Consider the following 18,510-nt stretch of genomic DNA (forward strand, 5'->3'; position numbering starts at 1 on the left):
TACCAATTATTGAAGTAGCTTCATTGAACTTGATCAACATCTTTATTCATCCCTCTTATAAAAATCACTTCTACTATCTTTTCTAACAGGATATCTCATTCATTCATGTCCTTTCTATTCTTAGAAATGGATATATTTTAGATCTTATTATGACTTTTAACCTGCACCTCATATCGTGATTGCAAATGTATACAATTATTTGAAAATAATTTGATCATCATATGATAAGTTTTATCTTACGAGTAATTGTTTTTGCAGGATCTTGTAGGATATCGATAAACCTAAGTTGAATCTAAATTATACGATTATATTCCATCGAAATCTAGTCATTCAATGAAAAACGAATATCCATTCGATCATATCTAATGAACTCACCATGTCAACTTGATTTAATTATTCGATGCGCATTTCATTCAAAACGAATATCCATTCGATCATATCTAATGAACTCACCATGTCAACTTGATTTAATTATTCTGCGCATTTCATTCAAGTAAATTATCATTTATGTGAATTTTACAACATAAAGGTAAAGGTTTAAGTTCATATGATACATGGATACTTTCCAATATCTTTTTGAGTGATTAGGGCGTAAAGAAACGATTGAACATGTTGTCATAAGTTCATAACAGGATACATGTGAATTACAACCATGCAAAAACATGGTGGCAATTAATTTTTAAAGGATAGAAAATTAGTGGAGAGTATGAAACTCTTGTGTTTATTCTTATCATTTTCTAGTGGTCTTCAATGATTTTGTTAATTCAGTGATTATTGTAGAAAGACAGAGATTACACTTATGAACTTTTTTACCCTCATAATCAAAATGCTTATTTACAACATCTGTTCAGTGAAACTGGGAGTGGAAGATTTCCCCAAAACAGAACTCTTCTTGTTTTTTTTTTCTTTTTCTTTTTTCCTTTTTATTTCATTCTTCTTTTTTGGGGGAAGGGTGGAAGAACATAAACAAGGCTGTCATAGTTTTAAGCTGTCACTGATGTTTCAACTGTAACCTTGCCAGCATAACCCATTTCTGATTTGATTTCAACATTCCAAAGCTCTGGAATTCCTTCCCTAAGGTTGTGGATGCTTTCCAATGCATAATCTGCTCCTTTAATTCTGTGTGAAGTGCCAATCTATAGTACCAAACAAAAAAAAAAGATTGAACAAAAGTTAGCCAACCATATCACTATCTTCATCAGGAACTGTACCGCCTCTGTTTTCCCTATACATGGTTTCGAAAATGTCTTACCAAGACGGTATCGAGCCCAACACGCTTGCCCGCTTGTATGTTTCGAACACTGTCTTCAAAGAACAGCTGAAAAGAGCAAAATGGAACAAGTTAAGAAAAAGAATGAGATTGAAGGTTAAAAAAGAATAAGATAGTTCCTCTTACAGTTCTCTGAGGGTTGAGGCCTGCAATCTTGAGAGCCCTTTCAATGGCAGCTTCTGATGGTTTGCAGATGATGGGAGTTTTTGGTAATTCCACCCCAGGATTGGGTTGAAGAAAATGGCCAATGATGTCAAAGATTTCAGAGCCAGATGGAGCTGGATTGGATCCCATAAACTCAAGCTCATCTTCATCAACAGATACAAAGTTTTTGTTGGTTGGATTCAGGGTTTCAAAGCAGATAATCCCTTCAAAACAGTCTTCCAATCCAAGCTTTTTAAGAACTTTAACTGCATGGTCCTTGTCAGCATTTGTAAAGATCTATACACACAAAAAAGAAAAAAAAATCAGAAAAAAGTCAATCTTGAGTATTCTGAAGAACTGAAAAGGAAGAAACAAAAACAAATACTTACAACTCTCCTATAAGGCAGGCTCAAGAGAAGACTTCTAAGAACAGGATCAGGTTTTAGGTTGTCATAAGGAAGTCTTCCATGAACAAAACTGTGGTACTCATCATAATCAAAGTTATAGCCAATTGCCTGAAAAAGAGAATCCCCATTAGTTCCTTTTTTCTTTCTTCCACTTTAAGCATTTAGAAGACTGGCAGTTTGTTCAAGAAGCCATACCCTAAGACCTGCCATGGTTGTTCCATAGTTCTTGTACAGTAAATTGCAGTAGTCAGGGATTTTGCTCTGCTCTATTCCCAGTTTTTCAACCATGTAATCTACAAAAAGGGCAGTAAAATTTCACTGTTTTCTAAGTATTTCAACATCAAGAAACTGATGATCTCGACTGAATGGCTGAAAATTTTGTAATCTTACCTTTGATATTCTGTAGGCATGAAGCTGCAATGCCAGTACTCAAGGGATACAGAGTGTCATCCAAATCTGCAGTTTCAGACACGTTAGGAAAAGATTATGATTTTCAAAAGCAAAAACTAAAGAAAGAAGAGAGTGAATCTGATTGTTCTGAAAGAAAGTTCTTACCAAAGAGAAGACAATCATATTTTGGTCTCTGAGCCTGCCTGAACCGGTTCTCGTATTCCATTTCGATTAAAAATCCTATCAAGAACAACAAAGAAAAGTCAGAACTGATCTCAGTAGGCTGGAAATAATATATTGTCTTCAACCTTCATGATTTTATTAGTTGATTCAAGAATGTAGCCATTAATGGTCTCTGAAAAAGTTCAATCCACGACAATATCATTCGTTGGCTCAAAGTTAAATCCACACCATTGTTACTAAAGTATTATCAAATCAAATTTTAAGTCCATATTCGACCCATTTTAGAGGCCCATCAGTGCTCGATCAAAAGTTCAAGAAACCCTTAAATCAGGCAAAGATTCTAAATAGCAAAGTCATCTTTCCAGTTAAAACCACTCAATCACAGAACCCCATTTCCCATCAAAACCCAGAAACGAAATCAGAACAGAGGAATCACAGAACCCCATAACCCACCAAAACACAGAAACCGCAATCGAAACAGAGCATCATAACAAGAAAAATCAGCCATTCCCATAAAAAGAAACCAGACTTACCAACTGGGTTTGGCAGAGAAAGAAGAATGGATCAACAGAGAACGAGAAGAAGCGATTGAAATAGGGGCAAAAAGCTTATGAGAGGGCGAAGAATGAAGCGAGTGGGGGAGGAGAAAGAGAGGCTTAGAGGGGGTTTATATAGGGCCAAAGATTGGTGCCATTGCCGTGGTTTCTTGAATTGAAGAATTAGTTTTTAATCTTTTTACTTAATCACGTTTAATTAAACGTGAAAAGGGATGATTCAAAGAAAGTGGTGGGACGGGGAAAGTTTGAAAGGGCATAATGCGAGTCCGGTTCCTTGTACTTTCTGGACTTCGCTTGTCCTTTCTGGTCCTTTACCGTCCAGCGCTGCTCTTCCCAGCTGTAAGCTCCAATAATCAAATTTGGGTCATGCATCTCGTGCCATTATATGGATACGTGGACCAATTTCTTCTTTTTTTAGTTTCAATTTTCAATGTAAAATGTTAAAATATATACCTATATAAATTTGGTTCATGAACCTTAAACATCACGTATAATTATTGTATTTAATAGATCTAATATGTTAGAAGGTGTTTAGAGTATAGAATTTAGGTTTAGTTTGAGATGTGGAGAGTGGTAGGTTAAGTCGATAGGACCTACTCGAATAATTGTCCAACTTGATCAAATTGATTAGCAAGTGGATCAATTCATTCACGTCAATTTGATTTACTCTTCATCTCAAACAGTTCTCTTTGGCTTTTTCAGCCAAGTTTAACTGTTCACTCTTAATTGACTGTTCAGCTAAAGATGAAGTTCTACGCTCTAGTGTAGAATTCATTGATCCACAAAATGAGTTAAAAAAGGGTTCTTTCTCAAGATGAGTTTTTGCCATTTCCTTTCTAGAGAGAAAATGAATAGACTTTAAGTTAGTGTGAGATTTGTTGGACAGACTTATTGGTTTCAACTATACTCGAGACCTAATCCCTTCAAATTCACTCTCTCACTCAGTCTTTTTAAATCTTATGCTTCCTAAAGTTGTATGAATAAAAATGCCCTAAACCATCCACTTAAACACTCAAGTTTAATATAAACTCGTGCTCTAAAGATTCACTTAAATAATTTTTTTAAATCTCAATGACCTATTAACCACAAAATAAAAATTTAGAACTCTAGTTAAGATTTATTAGAAACATACTTAGCTTGAAACATTAGACAACTCGTCGTTCATTCAATTTTAATTTCATTCTCATGATTTTATCTCATCAAAATTCATACGAAAAGGAAAACTTTCTAGAAAGACGGATCTCTTAAAACACATCATTTATTTTTGTTAGACACCATATAAAAAAATGGATCCCCCTAAATAACAAACTATATAAAATACTACATTTGATCAATCTAAAACTCACTTATTTGTTTTGAGTCCTTATCTTTTTTTTTTTTTTCTATTGGATAAAAAACCAAACTCATGTACAAACATTGATGAAGTGTAATGTCAAAGAAGGACAAAAAAAAAAAAAAAAACAATCATTGGAGCTTGAATTCTACTATAATATTATGACCGAATTAAGAGCTTTAATTTACGTTATCAGCCACGCAACTAAAATTAGGTCTGAACTTTGAACAATTCTCATCACCAACGTTTAATAAAAACAAGGCATAGAAGGTTGCTTACGTTATGGGTTTGAGGGAAGGGAGTCCATGGCATGCAATAAAATAGAAGACCAATGATATTTTTTCTTGACGTGTGCAACTCAATCATACACATATTGAGTCGTACACACCTCAATTTATTAACAATACATAATCAACGACGATATAGTTGAGCATAATTCAACGGGTTAAGATACCTATTTTTGATCAAAAGATCGTGGGTTCGAATTTCCACCTTCACATATTTGTACTAAAAAAATCAACGATTAAAAGAATTCATGTTTTAAAAGAATTATACTTACTTTATGATGGGTTAGAACGAATTTATGCTTACTATCATTATGTTTTTAAAATTGTTTTCTTTGTCAAATTTTTAGTTGTGACCAGTAAGAATAGGAAGATTATTGCATAATAAGGGAATAAGATATTTTCTGGAACAAGCAAATTCAATCGTATGTATGGGTCAATGTAATCTCACATATCTTGATAGACAAAAAGAATTTTAGGAAGTTGTTGACTTGATGACAAGGGAGCAGCGACCGAAAAACCTTTCGACACTCCATTCAGAATTTACAAACAACTGTGTTCACTACATAAAAATAACTAAAAAAGATTCCATAATTTTTTTTAATAACCTCTCGACCATACTCAAGGCTTGGATACATTTAATTTCGAAATCGAGAAATTTCTACCAGATCAAGTCCTATAATTCTTCTCTAGGAACAGGCTTGATGCCTTAGCATCATCGGACACTCAACTAACATTAAGAACAAGTATTCTCCTTTCCGTTAAGTCACAAGTTTAATCCATAAACCGTAAAAAAGAGTTTCTTATAAGCATCTGACTTTAGATATTGCCAATAATATAAGTTTCTAAGCTTTCAATTTCGTGTCTAATCGGCTCTTATCATATAAGAAAATTTTTAAAAATTTATAGATATTTTAGACATAAAATTGAGAGGTCATGGTCTTAAATCAATTTTATATCTAATAGGTCATTGAATTTCATAAAATGTGAAATAGGATAGGTCGACCTATTAGACACAAACTTAAAAGTACAGAGACACCTAATAGGCACTTTTAAGTTTAGAGATCTATTAGACATAAAAATTGAAAGTTCAAAGGACTTCCTAGACACCATCATAAAAAATCCGAGATTAAACATGTAACTAAAAAAGCTCAAAAAAGTAAAAAAAAAAAAAAAAAAAAAAAAAAAAGGTCTAGATTAGGTGGTGGGTGGGTGAGGGGGAGCAGTGTATTTTGTGGAGGCTTCTGGATGATGATCACATGTACAATTATAAAGTAAATCAAAAGGAGTGGGAACAAAAGAACAGCTCATATGCCAGCCCTCCACCAGTACGAAGAAGGCTTTTGGCAAAGTTATTTAATGGTTTCATTCAGGTATTTCCTCGAACAGTTGGTGGGCATGGTGGTTGCACAGGGGCCACTACTGCTCTCTTTATTTGTAAAGTTTTAATTTGTGGTGGAACAAATCGTTTCATTCTACGTTTATAGATTCATTGTCTTTGTTTCGTACCAATAATTAATGTTCCTTTCACTTATGGATACGTCAAAGTAGGGAAAGAGAATATCTGGTTTGGTTTCTGAATTTTTAGGATTATGTTTAATCGGTTAATGAATATATAACATATTTACAGCAACTGGGAGTGAGAGATTCGAACTCATGACCTCTGGATCAGATAGAGGTGTCAATTATCTCTAAGCTAAGTTTATGTTGACTTGATTTTAAGTAAAAAATAAAGTGAAGGACAATGCGCATAATCCGACTCAAGAAGCATAATTCCAAATTTCCCCCCAATTATTGAGAGGGGTAAGAAGAGAACAAATGAAATGCAAGAAATAATTAGAAAAAGAAATGTCTGTATGTTGAAAAAATGACACCAAAATGCAGAGGGGATTAGAAGGTTTTTGGGCCCTATGGAGAGAAGAAACAAAGAGCCAATAATTTAGCACTTAAGAGAGACGACAAATGAAATGGCACATACATGATATCACTTGCCATCGCCATTAGATCAGTTGGTGATGGTTTCTTATAGGACACGCGATGCTGAGATTTTGCAAGCCTAGCAAATCCTTACTTGTCCATTGCTAATTTCTATTTTAATCCAATTTCATAATAATTTTATCTGTTCTACCACACCTGCCCTTAATTCTCGAGTGTAGTTCAATACATAAGATCTCCAGTCGAATTTTGAAAGGGCTTTATAGACTCTTTTCGGAGGGTTTAATGGAAAATTCAAGACAGAAATTGGAATAGTTTATATTTTTATACCAAGTTTATGGGTTAAATAGAATATTTGAACTTTTAGAGATTAAAATCAACTATGTATGAAAATTTAAGGACCAAATCAAGATTTAACCTAACTCTCATATTGTCCTTGTATTTTTATATATTTGTAAATTAGCACATCAAAATTTCCTCAAATATTAATTATATTCCCACACTTAACGAAAAAGCTAAACAACACCACGTGAAACTTGAAAGCGATGTCTCCTAAATCATATCGGCATTAACTTTGTCGTGTATATGTATATATATAGTTCTGTACCAAACATATAAAGATGTGATGTTAGTTGTCACACACAACACTAGTATTACATTAACTTTTGTTTTTATCTAATGATTAAGAAAATTAAACGTAGAACAATAGTTTCACCACCTATTCAAATTTGACTCGAGTAGCGAGAGAAGCTGCAAGACGAGGAATAGAATAACATACAAGGCACTAGGGTTAAAAGGGAACAAGATGCCTTTTCAATAGAGTAATAATTGAGGGCTTTTTAGCAAAAAAAATTGGTTTTAAGGGTCTGAAAAGAAAGCACACTAAACACGCTTGAGGGGTGAATGATTGGAGAGTTAAATTAATAATTAGAATTAGGCCAATAACAAATGAAAACGACGAGTCAAATTTATGTGTATCGCAGACCAACGACATATAGCTACCCACCTTTTTCTTTGATTAAATTACTAAGAGAGGAGAGAGAAACTAGTTCATAATTGAACTCAAATTTTGACTTTTTGACACCAATTTTCATGTTTTATTTCAGGTTTCAACTATGATTTCAGATGGGTTTTTTTGAGTTTTCAACTGGGTGTCACTCAATATCGTGTTTAATTGACTTTTGTTAATGCAAGTGTCGGGATTCTAACATGCTAGAGGGATGTAAAAAGCTTAAAATCTTCTACTTGTGAGTTATGTTTATAGCATCGACTCTCGTTGTTGTTAATAATATAGCCGCTTTTGTTACTATTTTTACCTTTAATTCTCAAACTGCTAATTAATTTCTATATATATATATAGCAACTTTTTCCGTTTGTTGTAATTAGGCTTACCAAATTACATCGTGTATTTTTCTTCCCTATCAGTTAATTTCAAATTTCGTTGCTGTGATGGTAATATTTTTATTATTCTCGTTACTATTAGGGTCACGAAAAGTTTTCTCAACATTTGCATTCATGATTATTTTCTTTACCGTAATTCCAATTCAATTTTGATTGCTCTCTCTGTATATATTTTTTAATGTCAAATCCAACACTACACCTAACATGATATTTTTGCAATAAGAAAAAACATATTATTAATTAATATTAACGTCCTCATCACACACGAGATGAATTATTTTTTAATATAGGATTTACAATAAATAATATTTTTCACAGGTCAATCAATATATATTACAATAATGTTGTATTAACGCTTCTCGTTAAATAAAATGAGAATAAAAAAAAAAAAGAAAATCACATCTAAACCTCAATGAAAGGTACATAGATTCTTTAGGGATCCCTTTTTGGGCCAAGTCAAGAACTTGGGAAGAAAGTTTTATTATACAAAACAACCACACAAGCATGGAAAACAACAAAGAAAATAAAGTAGAGATGGGAAAAAGTAACATTTTGGGAGCATAAACTAATATAAGTGAAAGATTGATTATAATATATTTTTTTTCTTTACAAAAAAAAAATGAAAAAGGGAGAAGGGTGATGGAATTGCTCTGCTGGGTCTTATTAAAGAACAATTTCCCAACTCTTTCTCTCAATTATATGAACCATTTGGGCTGGCTATGATCGTGACTTTATATTATAACATTATAATTTGTATAGTTTATGCTAATAATACACATAATATCATTGGGGGGTTTTTTTTTTTTATAATTATTGCTCTTCTTTCAAGTTGGTGACTTTGGTTGACTTGCTCGAAAGATACATCAACGGATGCCATACAATTCTAATTGCTATTCTATTTTGGGATTAAGTACAAATCGACTCATTTGATTTTTGAAATATACATGGCTATTTTTTGTGATTATTTTACGAAATAATTAAAAGGAATTAGGGTTAAGGGTTATTTTATTATTATTTGATTTGTTCTAAGAAAATTAACTTTCAAAGACATACCTAGAAGATGTTTTTCAAATTAGATATGACTTTTATAGTTTATATATATATTATATATGAATGTTCAAAGAGTTTTCGCCCGTAGATTTTTTTTTCCTTTTGAAAGGCCATAGAAAATTGTAATTAAAGTTCTATCTTTCCAACGACCTTTAATTATAGTGACAAATTTTGAAAATGACTCTTAATTAGGATTTTTAATGACTCTCAATTAGGATTTTGATCAAAAGAAAAGACTATTCCATTCCAGGCTGGTGGTGCCGCTCAATCTATATGAAATTCATATTTTATAATAAAATGATAGTAAATTAACCTTTATATACCTCCAACAAGAGATTGTGAGTTTGAATCCCCTTCCCAACATGTTGTACTAAAAAAACATCTATATAGATACTGATATATATATATATATATATATATATATATATAATTAAAATCAAAATAAAAAATATGTTGTTGGTGAAACTTATACAAAAGATGATAACAAATTACAAGCATTTAATTTGCCTATTTTACAAATCATGCTCTCATGTTTAATTAAAAATAATTTCAAACACCTTGTAATATATACATACGCTTTCATACCAATTTATTAAATATAATTGTAAAGTTTTACACGAAAGGGTGTCATTTTTAAATTGTACAAATACATTTTTAAAATTAAGAATATACTTATATAAAATAGATAAATCACAATGACTTACGTGATTAATAATCATCCTTATATATATATATATATATATATAAGATCTATCATATCAAGCATTCAAATATAGTTTTAATAGGCTGAAAAGAAGAAAATAATGTATCTTCAATCCCATTTTATCATCAAGGGGCAACTTGTATATATCTATGATTCTAATTTCTAAGGCAAATTAATTCCACATTTTCATATCTATGGTTAATTATTGAAAATCTCATGCATTCATCTTGGTGTCAAAAGCAAAAAGGCATATTTCTTCCAATTATAATTAGTAGTCTAGAATTTGGATTAATAAATATCTCTAGTTAGGTCGAGTGAGACCAACTTTAATAAAGTCTGAATTTCTATATCTTCTTTTGCTTAGAGTGATAATGGTCTAATTTTCGAGTGGGTTGGAATGTATTCTAATCAGACTTTTTTGGAAAACCCAAAATTATTAGCTTAGAGTAATAGTTTTTTTTTTTCTTATTAAAATAATGAAATTATAATCAATTGTCACACTTGTATTTATCAGTACATCCCACCAAAAACTACTTCTTAGCCTTTGAAGGCTAACTTTAACGAATTGGAATTATTTTTGCAGCAACTTTTTTCGTGAAAGTCTGGAATTGTTGAAGAAATAAGGTGGATCTCTATCTATATATATCTTCTTTGCTTAGAGCAATAATATGGTCTAATTTTCGAGTGAATGTAGTCCAATTTAACTTTTCTCGAAAAACTCCCATTCATCATTTTGTAGTTCAATTAATGGTTATAAAAGCGAGCATATCTCAGTAATAATTGATATATATCTCCAACCAAAATGTTGTGAGTTCGATCTCCGACCTCAACATGTTGTACTAAAATAATAATAATTATAAAATTATGATTAATTGTCACACTTGTGCTTATCACGTCCCACCAAAACCACTTCTTAGCCCTTCCAAGGCTAAGTTTAACAAATCGGAATTCTATTTGCAATATAACTTTTTTCATGAAAGTCTGGAATTGTTGAGCAAATCAAGTTTGGATTTCTAAATCTTCCTTTGCTTGAAGAGATAATGTTCTAATTTTTTAGTGGGTAGAAATGTAGTTCAATATGATTTTTCTTGAAAAACTTAAGAATGATCATTTCATAGTAATATTAATATATGCTTTTCTTCAATTAATTACTATCAAAATAATAAAATTATAATCAATTGTCACACTTGTGCTAATTATCCCATCCTACCAAAACCACTTCTTACATTTCATTTTACTTTTCTATATAATATTCGTGTGACATATTCTGATGATGTGAAAAGGGTCCTATAGGTTTGACATTGGGAAATATACTACCATATGTTTTTGGAACCATGTTTCTTTTTAATTAATGGTTTATTTTATAAATTTAACAAAAATTCTATAAAATAATAGCACTAATAAAAAAAATACGTCATTTTCATCCTTTTTTTTTCCCTAGTATTAATATGTTGTTTAATTAAACAAATACTTTTAAGCTCACCAGAAAGCATTGCTTACAAAAGGACAAACCCACTAACTTAACCAATAACTAACCAGTCTTGATGTTTAGATGGTAATCATTATATCATAGATCCACTATGGGACAAATTCCAAGTTTCAATTATAATTTCTATTAATTTAAAACAAAAATTTAACTGATTTTTAGTTAAATATTTCAGGTTTCATTCTTATTAATTAAAACAGGTTAGAAAATAAATACAACTTGAATTTAGCTCTACTAATTAAGACACTTTACATTCGATCTAGAGATTATGAATTCAAATTCTCGAAATATATATACACACTTCAATCTTTAATCCCAATTGTATTATTATTGTTCTTAATGCTATGATTGGTTATATTTTTATATTATGTTAAAATACTTTATACTCAATACTTTTTTTTATTTATTTAAGAATGTGCTTAAAATATTATATGTTTTTCTTTATATTTGATTCTGGGTCAGTCCATTGGAATTCTAAACACAAAATTCATGTGGATAACGATTTGATTTTATTTATTTATTTGGTCGACAATAATTTATCTACTTTATCAACTTTTTGGAAATTGTATTTCTAAAATCCTATTTAAATATCGTTATCCCCAAAAGAATCAAGTTACTAAAATTAAACATAATCTTCTTCTCCAAAAAAAAAAAAAAAAATTAAACATTAACTTTGTAGAAAAAGAATATATATATATATATAATTTATTTATTTATTTATTATTAAAATACTATTTTTTGATCTAGATACTTTTAAAATATATGAACAATTTTAAAAGTCTAATAGACCAAAATTTGATGAAATTTTTGGGTGTGGAACAAAGAACTGATCGTATTGGGAGTCCATCCGTACAAGGTACGTTCAACCAAAAGACTTCATACTAATGGAGATGTTGTCTCACATGTATACATTCACGATCTTCTTTTTCCTTAATCAACGTGGGAATTCATTTGCACTCTTTGCAAATCCAACAAAATTATTAATTTAATTTTTGTAATTTTAATTTGTGTCCTTATAATTTGGATTTAATTTCAATTGGCCCTTGTATATAATACATGCAATATTTTCCATTTATTTAGCCATTGATATTTTTTATTTGACATATTTATCATCGTTGAGCCAAAAGTATGAGACAAAAGGTAGGCATGTAGGTGAAAAGGATGATATTTTAGCGACAATTTGTGATGTTTAATAAAATTATGTAGACTGAATTGAAATTTTTAAAATCTTAAAAACTAAATTGAAATTAAGTTGAAATCAGACCACCAAATTGATAATTATATAATTCGGCATAAAACAAAGTACCTAATTTCAAATCAACTTTGAAAACTAATTTTAAATCCACAATATCGTTGTCTCCAATTAAAATTGCACTAGAGAAACTAGGAAGAGAAAAAAGTAATTACATCCACACAAATATAATATTATTGATGAGTTCTATATATAGTTACTATTTGGATTAAACAAATTTTTATTTTGATTTTTATTATTATTTTACAATAGGTTTTTTCCTCATACATTGGCTGTCTGCTTTCCAACCTCAGTCCATTAAGGTGGGAAGAGGGAAACCCATTTTCTTTTGTCTATATGACATCTAATATTTCCACTATTTAAATGTGTCATTTTCTTAGGAAGCATCCAAATTATGGCATATTATCATTTCACACCATAATATACCAATTCAATAATTTTATTTTTAACCCATTCCAACTTTTTTTAAAGTACAATATGCGGGATGGGGATCGAACTTATAACCTCTTAGTTGGAGATAAATGTCAATTACAGTTGAATTGTGCTCGTTTTTGCAAACTCGTTCCAACTTATATAATTTCTTCTATTTATACATATTAAATGTCATATCCTCTCTCTTTAATTTTCTATTAGGACAAACTTAATGAAAATCTATTTATAAGGTTTTAAGTTATATGTCACTCATACATCATTTGAGTTGGACACAATTATGTTCCCCAATTAAATATCTTATACCATACTATAACTCTCCACTTGAATTAATTTATTATATACCTTAATCTTTATTACCATATAAGTTTGATAGGATAAAATTTTCAATAAAATTTGTTAAAAGTATTATCTTACCATATCTCCAATGAAGAGATTGTGAATTCGATTCCTCACTCCATATACATCGTATTAAAAAATAAATAAATTCTCTCTCTCTAAAAAAAATATATTATTACTATATAATTTGAAATGATTGACCAATGTATAATTCAAGTGATAATTACGTACTTATACCTCTGTTATAGATGGTAGGTTTGAATTTTCATCCAATATATATCACTTCTTATGAAGTAGAATTTACCAAATTTGACTTAAAAACAAAAATCCTAATCTTTTGAAAGAAAAGGAAAACTTTTATTTTATTACTCCCCATCCAAAGCAGATAGCTCAATTGATAAATAACAATAAATCTCTTGAAAATATGGTTTATCCATAGGTGGCTGTGAACTCTTTTTCTTTTTTTTTTCTCTTTAGATTTCTGTACTACACATAAACCATAAATATCTATGAAACATACCCCCAATTTAACTAATTCTACGAGACAATTACCTAACTTCAATATGCAGTGCTCGAGATTTTGTTTCGAGAGAATTGGATAGAATGTTAGGCTATGAAATGGTCAGAAATTAATTCAGTTCCAATAGAGGAAAGAGATGTGTTGAAGTTCATAGCCACAAAGAAAGTCTCATGGCTGAGATGATTTAGATTTTGTGTACCACTCAAATTCAAACAGAAAACGACCTTTGTACAAACAAACTCAAAACGCACCGTTTTAATATCTAAACCTTATCTGTTAAGTGTAGATTCTTGGCCTGAAAGCCCCCTCGCAAGAAGCAGTGGCTGTCAGATTATTATTAAATTTATAAAATCAAGGAAGAAAAAAACCCAACATATTGGGAATCCAATGAAATTCTCATAATTTAAAAATGGGGGACCAAAAAAAAAAAAAAACATGTGGGCTGCTTTCGTTGACTGAGTCTGAAAATGTCCAAAAAAAGGAAAGAGAGAAAAATATTATATTTATTATTTATACATTATCGTTTTCGAAAGATAATGGAGAAAATAAATAAAGAAAAAGCTACAAACACTATTGAAATACCGACTGAAGCATCTCCTCCATTAGTTTTTCTGTTTCTTTTTTTTTTTTTTTACGTTTTCAATTATTTCCAAGAAAATTGGCATGTAAAGACAAAAAAAGAGCAAAATATCTTCTTCCTTTTTGCTTTCTATTTTACGAAAAATAAAAATCATTAGTTGAATTAGAGGGTCACATAAAATATTCTGTCCAATGATTCAATTAATTAGCGGGCTTCACTATTCCATTAGAGAATTTAGGCCTGATCCATTACCTATTAGTTGGGCCTGAAACGCATCACTATCTCCAGAGTTATGGGCTTCTCTTAATAATGGGCTTTATATACAGCTGTTCAATCCAGATGAGCCCATCTGAGCCCAAACGAAAGAAAATCAGATAATTGTATATATATTTTTTAATTTAATCTATTTCTTGTATAGTATTGTTAATTTTGTTCTCATATCTTTGTCCTCATTTGTGAGAATAATAACAAAAAGAAAAAGAAAAAGAAAAATCAATCACGACCGTACAATACATCGATTTTTGAGTTACATGGGTCCCACTTTAAATATGGGGAATAAGTCACCGATTAGAATATATGAAAAAAGATACAGTATCGAGTGACAGGCGGGTGACGAAATCATGGAGACGTACGGTGGAGATTTAATTTTGTAACTTTGCCGCGCATTCACCGACTGAAAGTTTCACCGCCTTATTTGAAAAATAAAAATAAAAAAAGAATTAAAAAGACGCGGCCAATAGAAAAACAGAGACCCAGTCAACGACTGACGCGTAGACTCGGCCCTTAGCTGTCTCCCACATCCATGGCAATGACAACCTCCGCCAATTTAAAGCCGCCACCTCCGGCTCCGATTCATCCTCTCTTCTATATCTGCCTCCTCTCGCCACCGTGAGCGGCGGCGCTTGAAGACTTTTTTTTAATTTGTTTGAGAATGGAGGCGAAACAGGGGAATGAAAATTACGAGGAGGAGTGTACGACGCCGACGCGGTGGGAGTGCCGGATCCCGGCGGCGGTGAAATGTCCGCCGCCGCCGAAGAAGAAAGGCGGGAGTAGTGGGAAGAAGAGGAAGCCGCCGAAGCATGGGTATTTTGAGCCCCCTGATCTTGAGGCTCTGTTTTCTGTTCCTTCCAGAAGGGAAGCCTGTGTTTAGCTTTGATTTTCTCTTTAATTTTGAGTTCTTTTAATTTGTTGGAGTTTTTTTTTTCCAGAAATTTGGTAGTTTGTTCTACTTAATTGTGTATACATTTTAATTTTGTGGTTGTTGCTTGCTTTTAGTGGGTATTTGATGATCTAATCCAATGAAGAACAGTCTGGATTTGGATTTTCTGACCCTTTAATTTTGCTGAGTCTGTATTCTGTAATGGAAGAAACTCGTTGAAAAATTTGGTAAGTTTGAAATTTTTAGTGGCGGCTTCTTGTGCTCTTCTTCTGGGTTTATTTGTTTTACGTTGGAATCCAATTTGATTTATGTGTTGTTAGCTTTCATGTTTGTGGATTTTATTTGATTAAATTTGGAGGGTACACTTTTAACCTTGGCTCAATCACCAAAAAGTCACGGGTTCGAATTCTCGTCGAATGTATGTTAAGAAAAAGAAAAACCTAAGGTAAATGTTTAAATCCCTATTTTAATCATAGTCATTGAAAAGCACCTAAACTAAAAGTTTGAATACATTTATATTTTTGGTGCTTGCTTGGTTTGGCTGTAATTTAAACTTTTGTCCAATTATTTATAGAATTTGTACTTTGAGCACATGCCATAGGTTAAAATTAAATTTCATCGAAATTTAATTTAAATGAAGACAAAGATAGATTTTAATGAAAACTTAAACTTTAAAATAGAATAATTCATAACATATAAACCATGTAACATCACTGCAAAGGTTCATCCATCTAAACATTAAACCAATGATTATTAATAAATTTGTTTGGAACATGAAAAGGGAATAATTTCAATCAATTTTTGGTAAAATCTATTCCATATAGTTTGGAACAATAATTACTGTCTTTTGACGAAAAGAAAGGTCTAGGTCATGTCTTTTTTTTTTCTTTTTTTAATCTGAACTAACAATTAAGTCACTTTGTTTTTTTTTTCCCTCCTTTTTTTTATTCATTTTCCACCGCATCAAACAATCACTAAAAAATAATATGTAAGATAGGTTGATCAACTCATGAAATAGCATAAATGAAAAGCACAAAAGAAATAGAGAGCAAATGACAATTCAAGATGGAAGCTTTTGGTTTCCTTCATGTTGACCAATCCTCTCCCCTCACCCACTTGATTTTCCATTTTTATATAAATGAAATAGACTTATATAGTTAATAATTAAGTTCTACTAATTTTATATAATATGTCTAAACCAATTCAACGCTAGTATTTGATTAAAATGAGAACGTTTGCCTCACAATTTCAATGCTACTATGTGTTTGGATTGTATAGAAGAATAGATTATGAAAATCTTAGTTATCGTGGTTGCGTTTAGTCAATGAATTTATGATTGTCGATGCAAAATACTGCCAAGTTGTTGAAGTCGACCGCGTGGCAACTGGCTGAGCTGACTTAGGTGCAAGCTCATGTAAGATAGGACCTGCAAAGAGAAACTAAACACTCCGACGCTCAAGTCAGTATAAATGCAAACTCAAATAGGTCATTCTCGGAGTAGAATTGCATACTTGAGTAGGAATAATGAAGATCCTTTTATAGGCGGTGTGAAACGACCCGTCCGTTATGACCATTACGACAAGGCGATTAGATGTCGAGCCATATGTCGGAATGATTGAGGTCGGTCATAGGTGAGCTTAGTAGCTCAAACTCGGCCATAGGTGAGCTAAGGAGCTCGACCATAGGGGAGCTTATGAGCTTAGCCATAGATGAGCTTAGGAGCTCGGTGATAGTTTGACCATATCTCGTCACGTAGTATGTCATATTTTTGTGTCCAACAATGATTTTTAAAAATTAACGAGTTATGTAAAAAATAGAGTTTCATAAGTCCCAAGCTTAGATAATATACTTTTTGTCAAAGTCTATAGCTTGTGCTAACCCTAACATAAATAAACTCACATACTAAATACATCCATCGAACGTCTTTTTTAACTTTATATTACACCCACCTAACTTGTAATTTAGATATGTCGTATTGTCGATATTGGTTTAAACTCACCGCATAAGCGAGAAGTAGAGAGAAGAGAGAAAAAAGAGAGAGAAAAGTTGCATGGAAGATGGGGTAACTGGGGATTGGATGAAGTTTGTGTGTTGGTGTCCAAAAAAAGGGCCTAAGCAAAAATGACATCTGAACATGAGAGAAAATGCACCGTTGAATAATTCCCCTACTCTTTGAAAAGAGCAAAATGGAAGACCAATTAGATGAAACATCTTTGTTCTTGTAGGGGCTCCCAACAAACTTGGTGGAAATTGGAAAACTACTTCATCTCAAATCATCCCAATTCTCCCCTAACCAAACCCATCTAGCGAATGCCCTTCTTTCAACTCCAACTATTTTTAAGATATCGAAGTTTCCATTTTTCATAATATTAAATTTCAATATTCGTCTTTATCACACTCATATAACGAAAATGAGTCGTTCGATCTCTCTATGTGTAGATGTTGTCGTGAAGGTTTTAAAAGGAATTAGAAAAGGAAGAAAAAAAGAATATTATGGAGGGTCACTGTAAGAGGACCTTATTCAACCTAATGCAAAAGCTACAGTTTGCTTTCTTTTGGAAGGATGGAATGAAGGGCAAAAGAGTTTGGAAAGTTTTGGGATGAGTTTGAACTGTTCCTTAGTTTCAAAGCCAATTGAAAAAGCAAAATAAATACATATATGTGATTGAGACACCCAATTTGGAGGCTGTATAATTAAGAATGAAGGGAAGTAGCACATTTAACTATATATCTTCAAAATATGGGAAGGAGGGGTTCCACCTCACAAAGCTGACAAAAAAATAAAAAAAAATATCATTCCAGCTTAAATCTCATTTTGGTGGCTTCAACTTTTAAAATATCTATTTTGGTCTATAAATTAATGGGTTTGCCCATTTTAATTATTGTTCATAAATTTTCAATTGCATTAGAAAAAACAATCATTTTGATTCTGTTTGGGGGTAAAAATACCTCGGACACGTGGAGGACGCTTACTGGTATTCAAGGATTAAGTGTCCCAGGTCCAACTCGAACCTGCCGAAGAAATCGGATTCACCCACTAGGAACAGGCTAAGTATACCTGCCGAAGTCCGATCTGATTGGGGTTCGA

General features: G+C 31.7%; 2 protein-coding genes across 2 annotated transcripts; one reads left to right on the plus strand and one right to left on the minus strand.

Moving 5' to 3' along the window:
• Positions 1 to 791: 791 nt before the first annotated feature.
• LOC111014990 (suppressor of disruption of TFIIS) lies at positions 792 to 3,085 on the minus strand. The gene is made up of 8 exons (XM_022289876.2): positions 2,928 to 3,085; positions 2,377 to 2,451; positions 2,212 to 2,277; positions 2,017 to 2,114; positions 1,804 to 1,929; positions 1,397 to 1,711; positions 1,253 to 1,318; positions 792 to 1,136 (listed from the first exon to the last, which is right to left on the minus strand). Exons 2-8 carry the CDS (start codon positions 2,435 to 2,437, stop codon positions 984 to 986), a joined length of 885 nt encoding a protein of 294 aa, XP_022145568.1. The 5' UTR covers positions 2,438 to 2,451; positions 2,928 to 3,085; the 3' UTR covers positions 792 to 983.
• Positions 3,086 to 15,056: 11,971 nt separating this feature from the next.
• Positions 15,057 to 15,667, plus strand: LOC148211571 (cyclin-dependent kinase inhibitor). The gene has a single exon (XM_088124294.1). The coding sequence runs from the start codon at positions 15,195 to 15,197 to the stop codon at positions 15,411 to 15,413; it is 219 nt and encodes a 72-aa protein (XP_087980420.1). The 5' UTR covers positions 15,057 to 15,194; the 3' UTR covers positions 15,414 to 15,667.
• Positions 15,668 to 18,510: the final 2,843 nt, after the last annotated feature.

This window comes from Momordica charantia (genome assembly GCF_013281855.1).
Source record: "Momordica charantia cultivar OHB3-1 chromosome 5 unlocalized genomic scaffold, Mcharantia_2.0 BLBB01000005.1, whole genome shotgun sequence".
Classification (NCBI taxonomy): Eukaryota; Viridiplantae; Streptophyta; class Magnoliopsida; order Cucurbitales; family Cucurbitaceae; genus Momordica; species Momordica charantia.